This window comes from Haliaeetus albicilla, chromosome 16 (genome assembly GCF_947461875.1).
Source record: "Haliaeetus albicilla chromosome 16, bHalAlb1.1, whole genome shotgun sequence".
In the NCBI taxonomy this organism is placed as follows: Eukaryota; Metazoa; Chordata; class Aves; order Accipitriformes; family Accipitridae; genus Haliaeetus; species Haliaeetus albicilla.
The window spans coordinates 22,980,892-23,004,757 of NC_091498.1; the positions used below are offsets into that span (position 1 = coordinate 22,980,892).

Consider the following 23,866-nt stretch of genomic DNA (forward strand, 5'->3'; position numbering starts at 1 on the left):
CATGTGCAAAGTGAGGTTTCTTCAGCTCCTCTCTATAGCAGTTCTGTCAACTGTAGAAAGCCCTTCATTCCTTCAGTGTTGTTTTAAACATTGCTCATAAAAGCTTAAAAAAGCACTTCATAAATTAATTTTAAATTGTTATCAGATATTTTAAGTTTTCCCTTTGTTATACACAATATAAAGGGAAATGTTGTAGCTTCCAACTTTGCAAATCTTAAAACCAAAATTGCGTTTATTATTTATTATTGAATTAAATGAAAATAACCACTAATTATTTTAGTTCAGTTATCATCTAACTAGTTCCAATTTCTAGCTAGTTAAAACTTCAAAAAACCACAGTGAATAAATGCTTTGGATTTAAACTTCAACTGCATAAAGCGTTACCTGGTAAAATACATGGGGGGAAAGTTTCTGAACCAAAACGTGAACATTTGTGGTCTTAAAATAAATGTAAAGATGAATGGCATACAAAAGTCAGATTTGGTACTACAGTTCACATTTAGTTATAAAAGTATTACAATTAAGAAGAGTTACACCCCCAAAATTCTGACATTTAAAATAAACATGTCCCGTCCCGTCCCCCCCCTTTCTAATCTCAGGTATTCACCAGCCTCAGGGTTACAGCTTCAAATTTTCTTCCATGAAGGACAACGTTTCAACTAGGTCTTCTAAGTTACTTAACTCCAGATTCAATGCCTGGGAAACTGCATCCCCCCCCCCCCCCCAAAACCCCAACAACAACAACAACAACAACAACAACAAAACCCCAAACAACAACAAAAACCAAAACCAACAAAACCACACAAGAGTTGAAAAACTTAAGCTGAGAAATGATATAATGAATGATCCTGCGAAAGTAAATTCATGCTCTAGTAAATTGAAAGGTGGGAAATGGTAATAAACACAGAATTCACACACTAATGAACTCTGCCCTAGAGTAAAACAGAGGATAAGACCTTAACAGAAATTGAGAGAGATTAGGTATATATGATTAACAGAAGTATTCAAAGCTATCCTGTATAAAAATCCTAAATATTTAGACAAATTATAGTGCTGGAAAAAACATTCTTTAAAACTTGAGAATTACAAATAATGTTTCTTATGGTTCATAAATAGTTCTCAGGCTTTTTCAAATCTTTCTGAAGCAAAGGCTTCTCAGCCTGGCGATGACAACGTAATTGATCAGGCCAGCCCCTTATGGAAAATCCTAGTGTTCAATTTTTGTTTGCCTTTCTGCATTTCAGTAAGTTTTGTAAATGGAAATCATTCTTCTTGCCCATTAAGCTGTTACAGAACCAACTCAGCAGAACAAGCACTACTAATAACTAACTTTATTAATCTATTAACTACATGTGTATAAATCCCACTAGGCATACAGAAGCGTATATGGGCACTGTGAAACAGATTTTGCATTAACTTATGCAGGTACCATTTGGAATATTAGTCTGAAAACACAGATGTTTCTTTAAAGGAGGCCAGTGCTAACACAGGGCCAGAAGATCTGCTATCTCAAAGAAATGTAAGGAGGTCCAATTTTCACATCTGTTCACAGTGTCCATTTTCTTCAGTTGCTTGATGTACACAGAGGATTGTTGTAAAAATCAGCTACTTTGCCAACAGAGCAAACACTCCTCAGCCAACTGTCTTACTTATTAGAACCCATACAGTCTTTGGTCCTAGTGCCTCAACTTCTATTTATTATTGCCGGTAGTGTAATCAAGACAGGTATCCATCAAATTCATATGACTCAGAGGCAGAAAACAGCTATGGATTTTTGGAACTCTTATGACACTGTAAGAACAGTCATGCTCGTTCAGTCTGTCCGTTCCAGTGCTCTGTCTCTAATGATGTTCAGTGCAACACAGGTGCATAGTGATCAGTCTCCTGTTCTCTTTCCCAGTAATCAGCAAGAATGAGACTTCATGAAACACAGACTGGATAGGAACCATGTTTCATAGATGTTGAAGGACCTACCCTCTGTAGATTTATCTGATTTCTATTCAAATCCATTTTGTATAATTTTTCAGTGAATGCTCTGACATCACGGAAGAAAACCAACCCAACAGTGGTTAATCACTGCTCACTTTTTCATGCCACCATCTTACAGTCTCTTTCCAGTCCTATTCCCCTTTCTCCCCCTATAACATCCCTGTTTAACTGAAGAGTCATTATCCTGCAAGTCTCTCCTCAGAGTAAACCCAATCCATACTTTTCAACACACTCGCTGCTTCTCTATGTACTTGTTCTTGTTTTATTGCACCGTAGCTGAGATGAGATGACCAAGGCTATATGTAGCATTCAAGTTGCAGGGTATTTCTGACCTTTAGAAAAATGCCACAGAAGAAATACATGACAACATAGGTGAATATGTGAATGTTTCCACGCAGAGTAAAAGCAATGAATGTTTACAGAAATAACTCACTTCAGAGGATTAGAAGACTGGAGAGCACTAAGCGTTCCTTAAAACAGACCTTAAAAGGTGAGGATTGGTAGAGGAATTGGCACCAGTGGACACTGAGATATCCAAGATCTGTTCTTTGGCAACAGAACCTCAGAACAAAGAGGAGGGTTAACAAGCTAGAAAACTGACTTCCTACAATCAAAAGAGACAATTTTCATCCACAGGATTTCTAAGGTAAAAAGCTGAGGTCTGGGTTAGATTACACACAGAAACAGTCCAACATAGACACAACTAAGAGAAATATTTTTTATGATTAATTCTCATTACAAAATGATCTACTCTTGAGTTATTCAGGTTATAAAGCTCCGTCCTGAATTTGCCTCAACTTTATTAATGTGATATGAAGACTTGTGAAGTCTAAACTCAGCTTTAGACATAAGGCTTAAAAACGAATACTAAAAAGACAGCTTTTTTGACTTTGTAAAATTTAATTTCATATTAATATTTTTTCCCTCTTTGAAACATTTTGTGTAGCAATTTATAAATAACTGGAAACATCACTAGGCTGGTTTAATATGACCCACCCTGCATCTGTGAACACAAACATGCTGAATTCACACTAACAGGAACTGACAGTATCAAGTACTTCTGTATAAATTTAAGCTTCAGTAGCTATTTTGAGGAAAGTGTCTGTGGGAAACAAAGAAAGGAAAAACATACTTCTGCTAGAAACAGCAAATTCGACTTAAGTGAATCTGCTTGGATTAAAAGCATTAAACTAGGAACAATAAATGGATCACCATGAAAAGCACCATATCCCACATTACTCATCACATCAATGAAAACATAAATTTTAACAGCTGTGTCAGTTTAATGCCTATGTTTATAAACAAAACATTCTTATATTGCTTGCTTGCTGAAGATTAATGAAAATATTTGGAAAAAACTGTCTTCAAGTTTTTCTCTTTCTCTGCCTAAATAATAAGTATAACCAAGAGGCAAAAATTCCCAATGGCAAATTAAATCCTGATCTAAAATGGCACATTTTGTTGATTTTGCTCCTCCATTATTCAGAATATGGGACATCTTACTCCTTGCAGAACTGGCCAACAAGTAAGGAAGCAGCTGTATCAAACATTGTGCCACAGCTGATTTCTAAATCAGAGAATGATATATTCTCCTATCATATTTACTTTCCATTTACTTTTTTTACTTAATGGATTAACATAATTTTCTAATTATGAGAAAAAACATTATACGGAGAGGCAATGTTGCATGACAGACACAACAGTAACTTGACATCCAAAAGCAACATTTAATACTTTTAAGATTCACGTAGGTGAGAGAAACTTGTAATATTTCCCAGCTGAAGAAACATTATTAGAGGTGGCAAGAAAAATGTGACATCCTTTATTCTTGTTTTTCCAGTGGATCCTAGAAAAAAAATCGAATACCAAGATGACTAGAGACAGATTAAGCACCCACTGAAACCAAAAGCTGATTTTAGAGGGAACACATAGCAGCCCATAATGAACATGTGACTAGATATATAGGTCTCCTCAATGACCTATTCTATGGAGGAGCTATATTTGCTCACAGAAAAACATGTCTACCTAGCAAAGGATCTTAACAGAATCAGCACGCTGAAAACCCACCCAATTGCTCAGCTTTTCTATTTCACATTCATCTATGCATGCTGCTACTGTTTCTGCTCTATTGCCACAACTGAAACAAGTAAGTTTCAGGTAACTGTATATCCAGTTTTGAGTATTTGGTGCAAACTTTTTACAGGCTTACAAAAGAGTTCTGAAGTGCCCAGCAGGCTGCCTCCATAGAGTAGATACATTCAGTGGGACAGGATACAAAAGAGATCCTAGAAGTCTACTGTTATCTATAGCACCTTTTACTACCAACCATGCTAGGCATTCTCAAGTTCTTACCAACCACAAAGGCCATCATGTCTTGTCTGCCAACCATTTCGAGGCATTTATTCTCAATTCTGTACAAAGGTAAAATGAACAAGTTTCCCTGTCACATCATGTTATCAAGGGAAGTCAAATCAATTTGAACTTCTCCTTATAAAATATACATGATATGTAGGACTAAGAAAGGGGTAAGAAAATGCCCAGCCACAGTTCCATGCATCAGAATGCCTGTTTGAATTTGCAAAACTTAAAAAGTATATGTCATTTCCAGAAAGAGACTAATTGCTCAGTAAAACTGGTTACATGTATAAGCCTCCAAAGCTACCATATTCCAGTTTAGTCATTTTGGCTTACAGGTTTGCTAGGACACTTAGAAAGCTTTGGGAAGTTTTGCAAATTAAAAGATGCCTTTCTCAACACAAACTGAATGCAAGAACTGGACCTAGAAACAGACCCATTCATAATCTCAGTATTCTTCTGGTGTTTACATATATATTTACATCTGAAGTTCAGGATGCTGTCAGCATAGTTCATCAATGGGGCATATATAAACGATCACTTTTGTTCTCTTTTAATAGTGAATTCCCATTAGTTTTAGGGCATGAAAAAAATAGAAGTTAAACCATTATAATGAACATACATAGGATTTCTCTAGATTCAGTTCCAGATAAGTATTTTAATTGAATGTGAACAATGACCCAGAAGTATTTGCCAAAAAATAAAACCGTAGCCTAAAATTTGTGCTACTTTGTGTTACTTCCACTCCAGAGAAAAACTCTTTCATATGATTGAAATAAATAGAAAAATTGCAGTTGTATCTGCAAATGCTAGAGTATAACACTACCTGAAGCAATATATTATTATGAAGTTAGTAAAATTTTACTGGCTCTGAAATAAATGGATTAGACACCTTTGTACTGACATAGAAGACAAATGAAACAGAATTCTTATATTACTCTGAAAGGCCTGAGTGTCATTATAGCAAGGCCAGAAGTCCAAAAGCACACTGTCACAGTCCCAAACAGCAGTAACACCAGAGGGGATACTGAGTGTCGGGCTTTTACACGTCCTATCTTATTTCAGAGAATTTCATGTCAAGACTCAGAGCAGCTTTTTAGAACTGTTTGAAAGGCTTACTACTCATATTTGGTCTGATTGTGAATAAACCTATGGATTTTCCTGAGGTAATAACTTAACCATGTATTTTACTGTTTCGTAACAATACCTTTATTGGACCTGTTTATGAACACAAAATGAACTGATTTCAGGCTAATGACTTGCAAAGTCCTTTAATAGCTAATAGCTACTAGCTGATTTGTCTGTATGAAAAATATCTCAGAAGTTTCTTGCATCTGGGGCCAAGTGACAGTGCATAAAAATAAAAATTAAAAACCAATAGAAAAAAGACTGAACTATTCAAATGACTGTCCACTGGATGAAATTAATTATTTTTTTCTTCTATTTCAGGAGAGAAAAGGAAATCAGAGCTCACTGTCAGTTTCTTCACTTTATTTCACTTTCCAGAAAATGGATCAAAGTCTGCTCCCATATCAGTGATCATGACTACTTTATACTTTGATACTAAATTTGTAACTAAAATTTGATCTGCTATTATATATGAGACATTTAGTCCCCTGTGTTTCAGGGGTCTTCAAAAACTCCAAGTGGAAATATTCAAGACAGTTTTATTAATTCAAAAAATATATATATTCAGTCTTTTCCTACTTGAAAAGAAAAATACGGTCATGTTAAAAAACACTGAAATACTGCTCTGTCATAAGGAAATTGTTTCTTCTCTATTAGTCCTTATTGATATGGGATAGCTTTGCTCCATGACAGAAATAGTACTGTTTACTTTGTTAGCTAAGAAAAGCAAATAAAACACATTTGCTGTGAAATGATATTTACAGGCATACTGTGTCGCAAACTAGGCAAGCTGCCTAGCATGGCAGTTTTATAAGTGTTAACTAATTTGGAACCTCTGCTTCTAAGTACCCAAATCTGGGTTTCCAAAGGAAGTGAGCAGCTGCTAGTCCTGTTCTTTGCAATTAGTCCCTGGATAATCAGAAGCTTTGATTAAATAAAAAACTACTAGTGACTGGTGAATCTAAACTAAATTCATTCTAGAGCATGAGCTCCCTCTGTACCCAATAAATTACTCTGAACACAAACTCCTCTCCCCATGTTAAAAAAAAATGCAGTCTTCTACAGTACATCCTTTTGCAAGTAGTTTATGTGAAATGAGAAGCAGCTGGGCTTCACAATCTTCAAATAAAACTGAAGATGCTACCAAATTTCCTAATTAAAATGGAGAATATAATCAAAGCAAAACAGATTTGAACCACAATTCTTGCAACAGTTTTCTAATCCTTAGCCTAATCTACAACTATTATGAAATGTTCCACACACTGGACAGAGTATAGGTGAGTAACTATTGTGGACTATGAAGTATTTTTCACAACACTATAGTGTGATCTGCAAAGCAGGCCAGAACAGATCTTCTTTTTGCACAAATGCTTGTTATAGCAACTCTCCTTTCTTCTAGTAACAAAAGGTTCTAATATGATTTTCCTTTTGTACATATGAAGTTTGCAAGATCAGACCATAAATGGCTCTTTTCAGTTTCAGGTAAAATTACTACTTTGGATACACTCAGCTTCCTACATTGAAGAACATTTTAATTCAGGAAATATTTAACTAATAACTTATAATGTTTATGACTGAGATTTTCAGGTTCAACATAATCTGTTCTAACACTAAAATACTTTGTATATATATTTTCATTACAGAAGACTTCTTTCAAAAAAAAAACCACTATTCACTTGTTTTGATTTTTTTTTCAGATGCAATGAACACATTCCTTAAGAAAATTACATATCCTACTTTCATTGATATTTTACAACCAGTCTGTGCTTCTGGTCCATATAAGTAGCTCTGAAATTTAAGATTTGTTCTTCCCTTCTTGAAACAATTATTAATGCATGTATTACAAGAGAGCTTACAACAGATGCTTTACTTATATATATATATGTTTACATAGCACTTGCATAAACGTACCTTAAGTTCAGCTATGGGAGGTTTTTTGTTTGTTTGGTGGGGGGTGTTTGTTTTTTTTTTTGGTTTTTTTTTTTTTTGTTTGTTTGTTTTGAAGTGGTAAGTACATTTAATGCACTGTTAATTAACAGGGGTAGCTGGGGTCCATGTCTGAGTATCTGGGTTGAAGCTATTACCACATTTCCTACAGTCTCACAGTTTCTGAAGTTGTTAATGCATGTCCTGAACACATCTCAAGGTCCAGTGACTTGTTTTGCCATTTTTTCTCCTGGTCTGCTGGGTGACCATAAATCTGCCAGTGAAACTGTTTAGGGAGTGATGGTAAGGCCACAGGAAGATGACCCATGCTTATGTGACTTCTCACTTGTAGCCTCACTGCAAAGTATATAGAGAGGTTACAATCATAAACCAATGCACAACTTCATACCTTAGGTTGGGCATAAAAACTTGAAAAAAGAGGTTTTCCGCATGAAAGAAAGGAATGGAGTTAATAGGAAATTTCAGGTAAGAGCTTATGTTAACTGCATTGTGAAGACCTGCACTTAAGCCTAATGAGAACAGTTTTATGAAGCATATGAGAGTGTTATCACAGAATAATGGAATCACAGAATAGCTGAGGTTGGAAGGCACCTCTTTGGATCACCTACTTCAATTCCTAAGAGCTTGTTTTTATTAGTATATAGGTTAACATTGGCTGAAATGTCACCAAGGCACTGAATGTATAGGACAAAGATGATTTAACAGAAATTTCATTATGAACTACAGAATGATAGAACATTTTATGTAAAAGACAGAGAAGTCTTACGCAAGAAGATCTTCATACATCCCGTATCTAATACTGCACACAGCAAATACCATCCAGGTGAAATGCAAAAACTGCTTCGCAGGATGGTTTGTGCTGGTTTCCTATCTATTTAAAATATCAGATTTACTTCCCCAAGGTCTTTGCTAGAGACATTTTTTTTCTCTGGAGTGGAACATCAAAATACTTCCATTTGGGAGCTGACTGGATTACACACATTAGTTTATCATCATCACAGAAACACATTCATAAATCTTACTGCAACGTCATTAGAATAAGATGTTCTGATTGTGCATTATTAAAGCAGATGCTACTATCTGCACTGTATTGTGGTGGAATAAAAATATGATTCCCTATATTCAAGAGACACTTGGCAAATATTTTCCTCTGTCAAACTAAGACTTCTGAAATAAACTTTGGGTTGAAAATAGTGCAAACTGGAAACAAAATTACTTATTTGTGTAAGCAGTACAGACAGAAACAAGAAGACACCCCCAGCTAAGTCACCTCTGAATGTGGAGACCAACCAGACTTGTTTTCAGAAGAGGATAAAGTAAAACAGCAGTTCCCATAGTCAGTGCTTGAAATCCAGATTAGAATTCAGAGTTTAGATTTATCTTTAGTAATTACTTTAACTGGCATAAAATCTGTTGATCTTTAAGGAGTATGAAGACATAGCCAACAAGTGAATCATTCTCTATGAATATTCATACACGTTCCATCCTTGCTCTAGTGAAAACAAGACTCTCAGTCAGCATTTGATAAGCAACACTTGTAACAGAGCCAGGCTTTGGACCTCTCTTTTTCTTCCATCCAGCAAGTCTTGACTTTGAGTGTTCAGTCTTATTTAACCCCTCTAGCCTAATTCAAGATTTTGCTGAAGGAGAATCAGGCCTGCTGATCTGTTTTCTCCAAATTCACATCTGCTTCAGGAAACCATCATGAACTTAGCACCATGTCCTTGGGTGATATGCAAAAGACCTCTCATACAATCAGCAGTTCACGCTCTGTCATTGCAACTTCTTGGAAGTCAGACCCATCATTTACCATTCCAGGCATGTTGTCTGCCACATACTGTCTGGTCACTCTCAGGTTTCTTATCTTTCCCCCTCTCTAAACCACAAAGCACTCTATTTTTCCCTGTATTCAATTCTCAACTCTTATCTTTATCTTCATTTACTTCAGGTTTTACCTGGAAAATTCAGCTAAACAGATAAACACACATTTTTATATGGACATAAAATAAATATAAGAATATATTTTATATATCACATACACATTGTTGAGAGAAACACTAATGGCTCCCCGTTAGTTTGTTGATCATCTTGCAGAGAAATTATGTCCCGTCTTGGCATGTGAAGATACCAAATTTTCCTCTTTAATCATTGTGAAAATATACAGCTCTTCCCCCTCAGCAGCTTTGGGTTACAGGTCTTCCAGAAATACTAGTAAGCTACAAAATATTCATAAAAATCTTGCTTTACAGGTTATCAGAGTAAGAGTTTAAAATCCAGGTCATGTTTATAGTCCTTTAAACCACTACATTGTAACTTGGCAGATGCACAGTATAAACATAAAATCCACAAATTGACCTAGACTGGCAACAGTGCCATTAGGATTTACTTTTTATGTTTCTTTCAGAAAGGAATTATCTTTGTGATTTAACTTCTTTGTTCTCTGCATCAATGAATTGCCAAATAAGAGCAAAGTGCTATTGGGAAATGATTTTATAGCAATAAACACATGAAGATGCAGAGAAACAAAAGAGGTAACTGTAATGTTACAAGGTCACAAGAGACTTGAAATAAAAACATTGTGCTAAAACATACAGGCAGAGGCATCTAGGTACAAAAAAAGTACCTTTATTTTGTTGCTTAATGTGCATCTATTTAAAAGAAGAACTATAAAATACTGTAAAGGGGTGGCAGGCAAGCTGTCACAGTTTAACAAAGACATGTTATCACCTCAGAGCTGGTGCTTAGACAAAGTTAAAGAACAGATTGTCCAAAGGTGGGAGTTCCAGTTTCTTCAGCTCTTCAAAGTAACAGGTGAGTTGACAACACAGAATAGACAAGAGCAAAGTGGGGAAAATTTAGAGAACTTAAAATAGTTCATGGCTTAAAATTTCCAGTTTTCAAGGGATCAAGTTATTGAAGTGAAATGATTTCATACGCATCTACTGAATTCTGGTAACTGATCAAGTGTGTCTCCAATGGAAGCCATTGCTGGCTAAACTTTATTCAGTGGCTCATGAGAATTTCAAGATTATACCTTAAGAAGTTGAATTCACTGAACTCTGAGGATGAGGTGGCAAACTGAGATGACAAAACATCTCCAAAGATTTGAATGATGCAACTTCACTAACAGAAAAGTGACTTCTGAAGCTTCTCATCTACTGCCCTAAACAATGTTGTCTTCTGTTGCATTACTATTTCTATACTATTACGTATTTCTGGAAAATGCAGAAAAGCCTTGCTTGGTACAGTACATTGAATGATAACATGCTTGCATCTATACTGAGTGATCTTTATCACAAAACAGATTTCCTTATGCATCATTTCTCTGCTTTGATAAACACTAAATCCTCTGAATCATACTATGGACATCTAAACCAAGAAGATGGTTTCATCCTATTCCTGTAAATATCTTTTTTTTGGGGGGGAGGGAGGAGGTGGATTTTTTGCTAACTAGCAAAGCCCCACTGAGGCTCTGCATTACTTGTATGAGCATAGTCCTTTGCTAATCTTACCAGGTCAAGGCCCTCATTTGTTTGAACTGAAAGGCTCAAACAAATCCCTAGCTGTGGGGAAAGTGAACTAAGTTTCTGGTCTGTCTCTGAATAGTCTAATAAGAGTGAAGGTAGTGTCTAGGGATAAGTGCTTTACAGGTTTTTGTAGGAGTTTGTTTGTTTGTTTTGAAGAGAAAGAGACCAGAAAGTGGCAAACAGGAAACAAGTTAGGTAAATGAGGGCTAGAAGCAGAGCTGCACATGTCGGGAGGGGGGGCGGGGAAGATCGGTCACTGCCTTTGTTCTTTTTCATTTTCCCATGTTTTGCACTCATTGTACATTCTCCCTCTGCCTTTCCCCCTTGATTGCTTTGTTTGCTGACCCTATCAAAGTGTTCAGGGAAGGTGATTCTTAAGGTCTTCACTCTTTTCCATCTGTTCTCTTCCCATCCTCCATTCAAACACACTCTACCACATTAAGTCACATTATGCTGCCTTGATGCCTGCAGAGACAGTCTAGAGTAACAGAAAGACTCAGTGTAACAGAAGCATGACAGAGGAAACAGGGAGAATTGATTCAAGAACCCAGAAAGTACTTCTCTAGTCTATGCCTACGCAGATGTAGTCTCTGTTTACACACACACCCCCCCCCGACCACTTTTCCACAGTGCTGCTACCACGTTAACAAAGACAAAGTGAGATCAGATACAGTAGGAGTGAGGGGAGGATAGTGCTTGTTATCCCATCTCTACTTATTCCTTCCCTACTTCCTTCCTGTCCTCCCTGCTTCTAGCATAGTCCTTGAATGGATGGGGTTGCTGGAGTGAAATCAAGATGGTAGCAGCAGTGCCCTCTGCCACCATTCCTCTAATTCCTCAGCTTCCTGGGACAGGAGATGAAAGCAGCAAGGGAACGCGGAACAAGGGAACAGTGCTCCCAGCCCAATTCCTACCATGTGTCAGCCACACAGATTAATCAGTTTCTGCCCCCTCCCTTTAATTTGGCGCTTTCCATAGGGCAGAGTCCCAGATGCACGATAGATAAACTGCTATGTGTTTTGCCAAGACACTTGATTATTACCTGGCCTAGGTACATAAAGCATTTAAGTTTTCAAAAGTGATGCTATCATTAGTTCAAAACAGTTACAGACATATCACTTGAGATCATTTAATATATTAAAAACTATAGTATAATTCTTTTACGTATTATTTTTCCTCATATTCTGGTACCAAGCTATACTTGTCCTGAAGACAAACCTAAGGTTCTTTTAAGCTCTTCCTCTGCTCTGAGTTACACTGGGTTTCCTTTAGGTTCAAGAGGCCCTTATGATTGCTTCAACCAGAACTATCAGCAAATGGAGGGTAAATCCATATCATTTAAAAACAACCCATATTTGCTTAGGTTTGTCCCAGTTTGTCCTCTCACTCTCCTGGTAGACTGAGTTCTACTCCAAGCATTTCTCCATTAGGAAGATACAAGGAAGTGTAAAGATTTATTGGTTTTAACTAAGTTCATACAGCAGATCCAAGCCAAAGTCAGGAACACAAGTAAAGTAAATCAATAAACCTGAAAAGCTGAAATTCAGCCTTCTTTGCCCTCCCACCTCTTCTTTCCACATTTCCATACAAGTTTCAGAATGAAGCCCTTCATGCACCTGTTCACATATTCCTGTTTAAAAAAACCCAAACTCCCAAAACCACAGAGAAGTGCCCCTCGCTGTTTCCTCTCCTGCCAAAACCCTGCAATTAAAAGTCTGAAATTGTAGAAAGCCTTTATGACTATGGAAATACAATGTGTTGTACATGCAAATCTTCAAAAGCACATATTGCACTTCACCCCGTGTACAGTCAGATCCGCAGTTACTGACCTACCAAATTAATACTTAACATCTTCTTTTGCCCCATGCAAAACTGAAGAAATGATCATACCGAAAGGGGTGTGATTCCTTATCTTTCTTGTAAATGTTAAGGGGGAGGTATTTTTATCATAGTAGCACGATAACATGAGTGCTGAACGATGAAACTGGAGATCACTTGACATCTCCTCATACTCTTACCTCCCTTATCTCTGTCCGGGTAAAACAGCCCCTAATAGCCGCTTTCATCTTCCAGCTGTTCTTTTCTGAACATCCTTTTAACTCTCTTATTTCCCCCAGATACCTCTTTTCCGAATTAATATTCAATTACAGACCGGAGGGGGGGAGAACACCTCACTTCCACTTCAGAGTACTTGGCTGCAGCTGGATGTCATTACTGACAGCAGTTTCTGAATCGACTGGTTTATGTCAACAAAACGGTTTATTTACCGAACTGCTAGAGGAGCTCAAGTTTCAAAGCTTTGCTCGCTGTGAGAATAAATATTTAACTTACAGGAGCCGCGTCTATTTAAAAGTCTTCCCCACAGTATGGAGTCCTTCACTCTCACAGCAATAGCAAAGTGTTAAGAAAGGAGAAGCAACAGGCATCGCAGTCCCATCCGCAGCCGGACTCGTCGGGGATCCCCGCGCAGAAATCGGCCGCGGCGCCCCGGGAACCGCAGCCCCGCCTGCGCGCCCCGCTCGCCCGCCTCCCGCCCGACGCTGCCCTCGGCCGAACCGCCGCGCCGCCCGGGGGACGGCTCGGCCCAGCGCTCCGCCACCTCACCGCCCAGCACCGCGCCGAGGGGACGCCCGGAACGCCCCGGGAGCGGCGCAAGCCCTCCCCGCTGAGGCGGGACCCTCCCACGCAGCCCGCCCCCGCCTCGCCTCGCACCGCCCGCGGGGACCGACCTGCGCGGCGGCGGCGGCGGCGTCGCCGCCTCCTCCTCACGGGCTCCGCTCCCGGCCGCCCTCGCGCCTCCGCGGCGCCAGGTGCGCGCCCCCAGCTCCCCTCACGCGCGCAGAGGGGGCGCGGCGGAGACGGGACCGGCGGCGGCTGCTGCCACCCTCACGTGACAGCGAGCTGCGGGGCGGGGGCGAGGGCGCGCGGCCCTCCTGCGCACCCCCCCCCCCCCGCCGCCTCGCGCCGGCAGGTGCGGAGGGGCCGGCGGCCGGCGCGCGGCAGCCGTTAGCCCGTCCTCGCGGCGGGGGCACGCTCCGCTCCGGGGCCGCCTTGGCGCCTTCCTCGCCCCGCGCGGGACCCGGCGGGAGCTGACGGGGCGCTTCGGGACACCCGCAGTAGGTGTGGCCCGCGCGAAGACCTGCCCCGCAGAGCCCAGGGAGGCTGGCGGGCACGCGGGTGGGTGCCCTCCGTTTCCCCCCCAGCGCCTCAGCGTAGGCGCGCGCACCTGTAGCGCCATGAAAATGTCCGACGCCCACCGCCAACCCTTCACGTTAAGGTAAAGTCAAGGCCGCGCCAAGGCTCCTGGCCGCCGAGCACGGCCCCGTCGCTGACAGGACGGACAGTGGAGGCAAATCCTGTTTCGAGGGTTCCTGGGGAATTCCTGGCTAGTGCCTCACAACCTCCCCTGCTTCGCGGTACCTCAGTTGCTGCAGCTACGATGTGCCCCGCAGGAACTGGTGAGGTCTGGCTGGCCGGGCTGCAGCCTTCTAGACCTTGGCTCCACAGAAACCTTTCCCATCACCTCATTGCAGAGATGGAAGCTGGGTGTTATCAGCCCTTCAGTGAATTTCAGTGTGAAGGGAAGAGTTTGGACAACTTGGCCCTGCCCGTGCCCCCCCCCCCCCCCAATCCAGAGTTTTATTCTTTGTATCATTATTACTGGAAGCAGAACAATTGATTAGAACGATGCTGTTTAAATAGTGCTACCAGGCATATTTTTGGTGCATATTCCTACATACCAAGGATTTTATAGGTTAACAAAAACGTTTTGTTATTAACTGAGAAAAGCAATACTCTCTTTGTCCAAAGATTTAAAAACTCCTGTTTTAAAAACATTCTCTAATGCTATGTTTATGATTGCAAAAATCTCTAGTACAGGAAATCTCAAAGGAAGCAAACACAAAAAACAGAGACGCTCTAACGGTGTAGATATTTTTTCTGTCTGTAGAGATGACTCCTAGAAATATGAAAAGTGCTGCAAGTTTTGGTCATTGGGAGTTTACTGGTCACTTTGGGTGCCTTGCTAATCCAAAATCTGATAAAGGTTTCTGTTGTCTTGTTTCTACCCAAACGGGTCATCCCACGTGTGTGATAATGACAGTTCTTTCACAGCATGCATGTGCTGAGTACTCTGATTATGTCAGTTTTCTGGGGAGTTGGCTAAACAGCAAGCATTTAGCAGAAAATGAGATAAAGACTTTCGAGGAGTACTTTTAACATAGACAACGTAATTAAAACACACACTTTTCACTGCTTGTGGAGTGGTTGTATTTCAGCCACCACAGTTTGCTGTCTTCTGTCTGTGATGATGTTGACTTCCCTCTAAATGTTTCATATGCATGATGTTTTAATGTAATTCTATTACTTATAATAATTGTCCTCAATTTTAGAATTTTCTTTTGCCTAGCTTAAGCTTGTACTGTATTTGGAATGTTGAAACATTTTGTTCCCTGTTACCAACTGATGTACTCTCTGACCTTGTGAAGAGTTACGTATGATTTCGGTTTTCTTTTAAACTTATGCACGAGACCAAGACTATGAATCACATACCAGGTATTCCAGATAAAGAATTGGACCTCACTTACAGAGCAAACATGCCCAAGGTGGGAGAGGGAGAAAGTGGGAAGTGAAGTAGAACGCCTTTGAAACATCTCTGAACATGCTAAAGAGTAATTAAAACTGGCAAGAATCCACAGGCTGTGTATTAATTTGGCTTGCTTTTGAATTTTTCTTGTCTTTCTTCTCAGCTTTGAGGTAGTCATCTTAAATAGGTCACGTAGAGGAGTGGTCAAAATTATAATGGTTGATAACATTTGCATCTTTCGTAATACTGATACCAAAAACTATTACTATGGCACTGCTTGTTGCAGTATCGTTAAACCATTTGGGAAACGGTCAGTGGAATTTAGAACAGTCTGCGCAAAGCTGGGAGTCCTTTTCAACACCAGCCTGGTTTCCCCTCCTTTTCCCCAACTAGCCTCACTGGTGGTCTAGGACAGGTGTCTGGGTGACTTTCCATGTGATAGAAGCAGCATCTGGGACCTCATTTACTCCTTTATGGCCATGTAGGGTTGTTACCTCCTTTCGTTTTTATTCCTGACCTGGAATAGTTGAGACCCTGCTGGTACATGCCGACTCCAGCGTTTTGTTGGGAAAAGCAGTGTCAGCCAGTGCATGGGAAGGCGAGCATGGCCTTGCCCTAGTGCTGTGAAGGGAAAGGACCTGGAACACAGAGGCACTGCAATTACTGCCACTCCCTTGGGAAGCAAAGACAGTAGCAGAGGGAGGTTGAGAAGCACAGGCTAAGCATAGAATAGAAAACACTGTCCCGCTACTGCTGCAGTATTCATGTGTAATGATTTTACTGTTCTGTTTCTGTATTTTTTGATATATGGAGTGCTGATACTACTATAATAGTGTTGTACCACTGGAAAGCAGAGAGAATCCTAATTTTGGGATACCTTTAGCTTGTTGATCCTGTCTGTCCTGTTTAATATCATTTTAACTGAAGTGGATTAATTCTGCATCTCTCTTTCTCAGCCTAGTGGGTTTCAGAAGCACTCCCTCAGCTGTCCCGGCCTCTTGGCTAATTACCATTCCAGAAGTCCCCCCTTCAATAAGAGTGGTTTGTTTCTTTTCTGCAGTAGTGCAGACACATTACTGTCACAAAGCTGGCATTGTGTTAAGTCTTTGCCTCTCTTATATAACAATGAAGCTTATTCAGGGAGAGCAGAACCATCCTTCTCAGAAAAGACCTATGAAAAAAAACAAGTTAGGAACCCCAAGAGAGAACACTGCTGGGCTTGCTTTACTAACCATCTTCATTTCTTCCATCTCAAAAATCAGTGGAAAGTTATCTGTGAGAGCCCAGATGTTGCTCTATAACTGTTTATCTCAACTAGATATAACGACCAGGGTATATTTTTATTATGTTAAAAGTTATTGAGCAGAACGGTCCAAGTTTCTCTTCTGCAGTGTCACAGTCACATTATGAGTCACGCTGACAATGCTGAGAGGCCCTGTATTTGAGTTCAGGCCGTGTTCCTGATCCTGCAAGCATGCCTGAATGGTGCTTAGGCTTATGCATGTTAGTGGTTCTTTCATAGTGCACTGCTTGGTCTGCTGCTGGATTGTAAGAATAGTGGCAGAATGGTTCATAGTCACTGAAGGGTACGGACTAAAGCTGACACTTAGATGAAGGCTCTAAATGGCTATGCTCCCTAGATAGCAGCTCATGGCTATAAGGCAGGAAAAAACATTCATGTTTTGATACATCAATTTGCAATAAGTTCCACATTGCTGTTTTATTTGCTGAAAACTTTTTATAAAGCTTTAATTTTACTGTTTATAAAGGAGAGTAAATTAGCTGCAACTAATATAGTCTATATTCAGTCCCAACCATTCTGGTTTTTTATTATCAATTTACTCAAGAATTTTTTCAAGAGATACCTAAGACTTCATGTCCTTCTTTATCAAAAGCTTTACTCCAGGAGGACTACAGCAAAGGTTAGTTAGTCATGGTGTGATTTCACTGTTTTCCCCAAATCACAGTACTCGTATTCATAGACTGTACAGGCTATGAAACACCAGGATTAGAAGAATGAATATACATTGTGATGCAGGACTGTGTAAGTACTGCAAGTACTGTGTAATCTCTTATTTGTGAAAAAATGATCTATTTAAACACTCATAGATTTCATTTCAGGTAAATTTGGTTAAATCAGCTGTAGACAGGAAATAATGGATTGGAGAATCCTTCCCCATTGACTCCATACAGCTCATTATGTCTCATTAGACAGTGTAGCCTGCCTTATCTTTAACAGAGATTTGTGGCCAGTCATGTTACCAATTTCCTCTGGTAAGGTGGACAACATTCTCTTATCCTTTGAAACCTTTTTTTAAACATATGTAGTATGCTCTTTTTAATGGGTAAGACACTTGTGTTTTTTCTTCCTTGTCATCATTTGGTGGAGTTAATGTGAAACATTCAAGATGACAGTTTAAATAAAGATATTTTATCTCTTCATAAAATTACACTTGAAATTTTCTTGGAATCTTGCAGGACAGCTACAGCTACTTGATACTGAAACAGAAGTTACTGGTTTTTTCTCTCTCAGTTTAGAGCATCAACTATTCTGCAGCAGTACACATGACATAAAAGTCTTCTTTTCAGATATCTCTTGCTAGGACAGATGAAATACACATTTAAAAAAATTCCTTAATATATAGATAGTTTTCTCAGGGAGTACTATACTTGTTGATGTGTTTGTTTTTTTTTTCCCAGTCTTCCGTTTATATTCCAGAAGCTTTTATGGACACCTGCAGTTCTTTAAAAATCTTTCGGGAACATACTGTTACTTTTATTCAGCATTTTAAAAGACATTTAAACAAGCCATTGATCTGGCCACTTGCAAGTAACTAATTGGAATTGTACCTGAGACAGCTTATCTAAATTTAGCTAGTGGTGCTACAAGGACATAGCTCCATCTAGTGTTCAGCTTTTAAACCAGGTGCGGGTGATCTTGAGAGTTTTTAGAATGAACGTTCTTGGCTCCCAGGTAAATTATGTTGAGGCATTTTATAAATTTTTGGGTTGGCAAGTCTACCATAGTAAATTAAAACCTAATGGAGGGCAGCTGCAGTCTTTTCAGGCAGACACAGCTGTTTAAAACATCTGCATTTGCTCTAACCATCAGGCATAGGCCACCTTACTGCAGCTTGGAAAACAGAGCTTATACTGTAAATTAGTCCATGCTTGTGTACAGAGAATACAGTACCATATAAGCTGTTATTCCGTCTTCTTTACTGAGGCAATTTTGAGTCATGGGACTTGTTTCAGTCAGACTGAGCTCATAACATTGGGAGATTTGGCATTTGTCTAAATTGGTTGCATTAAGAAATGGTAGAAAAAATACAGGCTAGAAAGTATCGTGAATTACATAAGACATTATTAAGCTGTTTCTTGACTCAAAAATATATCCATTGTTCTGTTATCTTTTTTTTGAAAGCTTCTAGCCAGTGTTTAGGTTTGATTCAAGTAAGATGTATTTTTTGGTAAGTTCTTCCTCATTTAAAAAATACATACAAAATCCTATACCTTCAAAGACAGGAGAGACCATAACAGAAGAAAAATTCCAAGTTCATCTTACCTGCAAGTTTTGAGCGAGGAGACAAGGGTCTCTGTTCTTTTCCCCAGATAACGCTCTTGATTGCTTCTGTCTTTGTTATGGTTGCTATCACACCATTCTTTTTCTCATATTCGTACATACAGATGCGATAAGTCATGCCTTCACCTTTGTTTTAGAGGCAGACCTTAGGCAGCTCCAGCCAATGCTGTTTGGTATTATGATTCAGTTAGTCTGATATAACAAAATACTCTGTGCTTGCTTAACTACAGCAATGAGCTGTGGTGTGTGACTTGTTGCAACTCTCAGGCAGCAAAGATTAGCTTAAACCACTTTAATCTAACCTCTACATTAGCCAGAGCTGGCAAGGTCAGTTATTGTGACTCAGCTGATATGCAGGAACTCAGTCACATGCCTGAGCTCTTGATTTGTTTACTGCTCAGCTTTCGTCTGTTGTTTTCTGGTGTTTGCTAAGATGTGACTTCATAGAGGATGAATGATACCTTCTGTGGACATTAAAGAAGAGTATAACTGAGTCTTTGCTGATACACATCTTAAAATTATCTTTAGGGTCAGCCTGCAAGCAGTCACTAAGATCTATTGCAAAAAAACCCCTGAAACCCAACCCAAAACCCAAGCCATCAACAGAAAAAGGCAGCAGGTCCCTATCTTCAATGATTGTCTTGGATCTGGTAGCTGATAAACTGTATGTCTGTACCATAGCATGCATAGCTTGGAAATGATGAGTAATTGACAGTGAATGCAACAGAAACTCTTAGATTTACAGGTTCTCTGGGGGCATGTAGCCTGTTTCTACACAACACAGGTTTCCTGTCAGAGCCCTTCTTGACTCTTTCTAAATAGTCTTGACTTTTGGCCATTTCCCTGTTCCCTTTGTTCCTCTCTCTGCCTTCAGTGATAAACTTTGTGTTTTTCTGAAACTTGATCTAGCACCTAAACCCTATTTTGTCTATCTGCCAGACTGCAGGTTTTCAGCAATTCTTCCCTCTTAGTCTTTTTTTTTTTGGGGGGGGGGGGCGGGGGCACAGTTAATGTGTCTCCTCTCTCTGCCCTGGCAGAGACTGCCTGCTATACTTTCATTAGAATTCAGAAGTAACCAGAAAAATGTCTCCTGATATGTTTTTATTTTTTAAATTAACTAGGATAGGTGTCTAAAGTCTCACATGATAAAACCTGACTACAGCCATGTTAATTAATTTTCCAATGTATTGCCTATAAATTTAAATCTAATTATCAAGAAAGAAAGTCAATATAAGAGGATGAATATTTGAATTCATGGCAGATTTTATGTAAATCTGAAAGTATTACTGGGGGATTATAAATAGTATCAGCCACTTAAAAATTCTCCTTTCTCTTGTATGGCCAAAACAAATCATCTTGCCCTCTTCACTCAAAATCTCTAGTGTACTTTATGGTGTCTGTATAGATGCATGGATGTTAGCACAAACTAAAGTCTCAGGGTATATCTCCACGGTTGGAGGTAAACAAATCCAAACCAAAGTCTTCACTGTGAGCTGCCTGTGTATACATTTCCAGCTAGGAAATCCAAGAGACATTCTTTATGAATCATGCATTTCCTGCCCCCCCTTACTTGTCCCATTCTGGGAGAAGAACTGAACTACAACTTGGGGGTAGAAGCTGTGCAGCCTTCATGCACCTTTTTACCCCATTGGGACTGGAGCTGGTAGGCAACCAAGTAAAGTACCAGCACAAACCCTCTCAGAAAGGTTGTTTTTAGCTTGATCACATTGCCACAGCTGCAGGAGTTTTGGTTGATTCTGAGAAAAACCCATGTGTCACTGCAAATGACCTCTGAATCCTGTTGTGATTTTGCATTGATTGCAGCTATATAAACCTCTAAATAAGCTTACCTCTCTTTAAAAATGAAAACCATTTCTTCTGTGCCTTACTATAATTTCTGTTAGTCCAAATAAAAACAGAACTTAGCATGGAAAAAGTTATTTCAGGTAATTTGCAGTTTAATTTTATTATACATGTTCAAACTTAGTTAAGATGTCTATGTTATTGTGTGTTATCATAACATGTTATTTTATTCTCTGCAGCTTCATAGTGTGAACTATCTTTGACTTGTTATGTTAATAAATAGTTAGGAGATTCTGTCTCCCAAAAAATCCTTTCTGAACAGGAAATAATTTTGGTCAGTCATCTTTATTGTGGCTCTGATTTGTTTTAGGAGAACTGCTCTGCTCTTCTTATGGAACTAGATTTCTTTGCATATTTATAATCATTGTGATCCTTATTTTTTTCCTAAATATGAATTTATGTCAAACCAGAAGAAGTACCTCAGTATCAAAAACTTGCTGTGTGATAATTACTGTATTCCTGTCATAACTGTAGCTTAAGATAGTGGCTTTCTGCATCCATACCTGAATTGTGACTCACAGGTTCAGACTGAGAAACATTTTGCTTTTTGCTGTTGTAAATGACTTTTTCCTCCTGTTAAGATCTGTTCTGTGCTTTTTAGCTGATATATTCAGAGAAAGGTTCACTTCTTTTAGGCTCCTTTAAAAAATACAGCTGTATTGTTCAGTCTTAAAGCCTTGTTCACCATTCATACAGAATATAAAATGCCAACTTTATTCAGTACAATTGTACACAGATGAAATATTTGTTTCCCTGAAATAATGGAATGAATAAGGATATGAATTTAACTTCTCCTTTGCCTTGCTTGTGCATTGTTAGGTATCAGGATTCTATTTCTGTGTACATACCACATTCCTTTTTAAAAAGTATTCGTATCTTGTTTATGAACATTCCTTATTGTTTTTCTTGGATAGTCAGTCATGTGATGTTGTACGTCCTCACTAAACAGTCAAAGGAATTCTTTTAGCATAGACACAAACAAGGGTGAAATTAAAATGTGATTTTTATGAATACTAATACTTACAGTGTTGAAGTTACTTTGATGTTGTGAGTAATATCAAACAAATACTATGACAGCAAATGTTAATATAAATATTTTACCCAAAATTTTGCTTTAGCTGGAAGGATATGATAAGCAGCACCTTCCTTGCCTTATAGCTCCATTACAGGGAGTCACTAAAATCATAGCAAGTAAAATCAACTGCAACTTAATTGTGCCACCTGGATTTCAGTGCTGTGCTCTCTCTGATAAACCTATGGAGGTTTATGTTGCAGGAGTAGCTGGATGATTGTGAGTTGGGAGAGCTCAAATGTTTTCATTTTAAAAAATTACATCTCTTTGCTCTTCAAGAAAAAGGAGGTGCTGTGTTTCAGGTTATGAAATAAGCTTAAGATACATGGGTTTAGGGTTCTGATTTCACCTGGAAAACTACAATGGCATATATGAATTGTTTTATACTTGTACCGTTGTGTGCCCTTATTTTTTTTCCTGTTCATGTATGTGCATTTGTACATGTCAAAACATAAACATACAAGTATATGACTGTTGCCAACATATTGCAAATTGCTTAGATAGAAAAAATGTACACCCTTCATACCTATTGGTTAGTAAACCAGACATTGTTTTCAGTACAAATTGGATAAGAAAAAGATTTATTCAAACTATGTATCATATAAGTTATGGTATTAGTAAGTTGGGGAATGAATGATATTTATTTGAAATTTAATAAATTATTTGTTGACAAGACTGACTAGGAATGTAGTTGTATCAAATGTGCAACAAGGATGGGAATATGTTACTTCTCTCACGATACTAATGCCATGAAAAGAAAAGGATGCAGGGTAGCCTGGAGGCTTTTTCAGTTTGTCTGCATGCAAGTCCTGTAAATTTAGAGCAATACTTTTTGACTTTACTGCTGTCATTTAACCTGCAAGTTTATGTTTGCATGTTATGGCCAAAAAATTGAATAGGAAATGCATTTTTTCTGGATGTAGTCACTAGCTTCCAAAATGGAGGGGAAAACAAGAAATTTGTCGCATTCAGCAAAATTGCTTTTGCTAGAAAGATTACTGAAGTAGAATTTTTTTGAGATCCTGATAGGAGATAACATTTTTCACAGTGATATGAGTTCTGCACACACTTCAGAGCTGATTGCCTTTGGGACTGAAATATCTGATTTCAGATGGTTCCCTCAGTTTTCTGGATCCATATAGAGAAGAGCTAAGGCTTCAAATCAGGTTTTGCACCTCTTCTAAAGAAAACCTTTTCTGCCAAAGTTGCTAATTCTTGTGCAGGGTCAGTTATTCAGTACTATCCCTTAAAACATGGGCAACTATTAGCCACATTTTGTTTTTCTAACTGCCCTGTGTAGTTGCAGTAACGACATCATAGAATTTTATGACGCATTTAGTAGGAAAGGTCAACTTCTTCACTGATAGACATTTTTCTATACCCCTTTTAGTGTGAATAAGGCTTCGTGGGATGTACCTAAGAGCAAAATTTCGCCTCCCTTCCAAATCCCCTTTCTGGAGTATTCATGCCAATACCACCCAATTTTTGAGATCCAGATAAGCCCACTTTTAAACAAAGAAAAGAAAACATTAGGACTCTTGTAGAGACATGCAACTGTGGCATTATGGAGACACAACAGAAGTTAGAAAAAAAATTCAGTTATGCCAGCAGGCTTTGGATTAGGCCCTGAATAGAAATAAATGGGTGAAAATGTCATCGTGAAGAAATCTGCATGTAAATCAAGCTATTTAGGAGAAAAACAAACGGTATGGGCAGAGCTCTTACCGATATAGCACAACATGAGCAGTGACCATCCTAGTCTATCAATGAATACTGAAGTCCATTACTTGCTCTAAGCGATGCCAAGCAGTGTGCCA

General features: G+C 39.0%; 1 protein-coding gene across 10 annotated transcripts in view; it reads right to left on the reverse strand.

The window, feature by feature from the left end:
• Positions 1-19,371, reverse strand: part of PPFIBP2 (PPFIA binding protein 2) — a 114,167-nt gene extending 94,796 nt beyond the window's left edge. For 3 of the 10 annotated variants that reach the window (XM_069803939.1, XM_069803933.1, XM_069803934.1), the window contains exon 1: positions 19,097-19,370. In XM_069803939.1, the coding sequence (XP_069660040.1) occupies positions 19,097-19,232 (136 nt within the window). In that variant the 5' untranslated portion in view covers positions 19,233-19,370. Of the gene's footprint in view, positions 1-13,277; positions 13,562-13,675; positions 13,796-19,096 lie in introns of those variants that run through there. The other 7 variants (XM_069803938.1, XM_069803936.1, XM_069803941.1 and 4 more) reach the window with 4 other exon arrangements.
• Between the last annotated feature and the right edge of the window lie 4,495 nt (positions 19,372-23,866).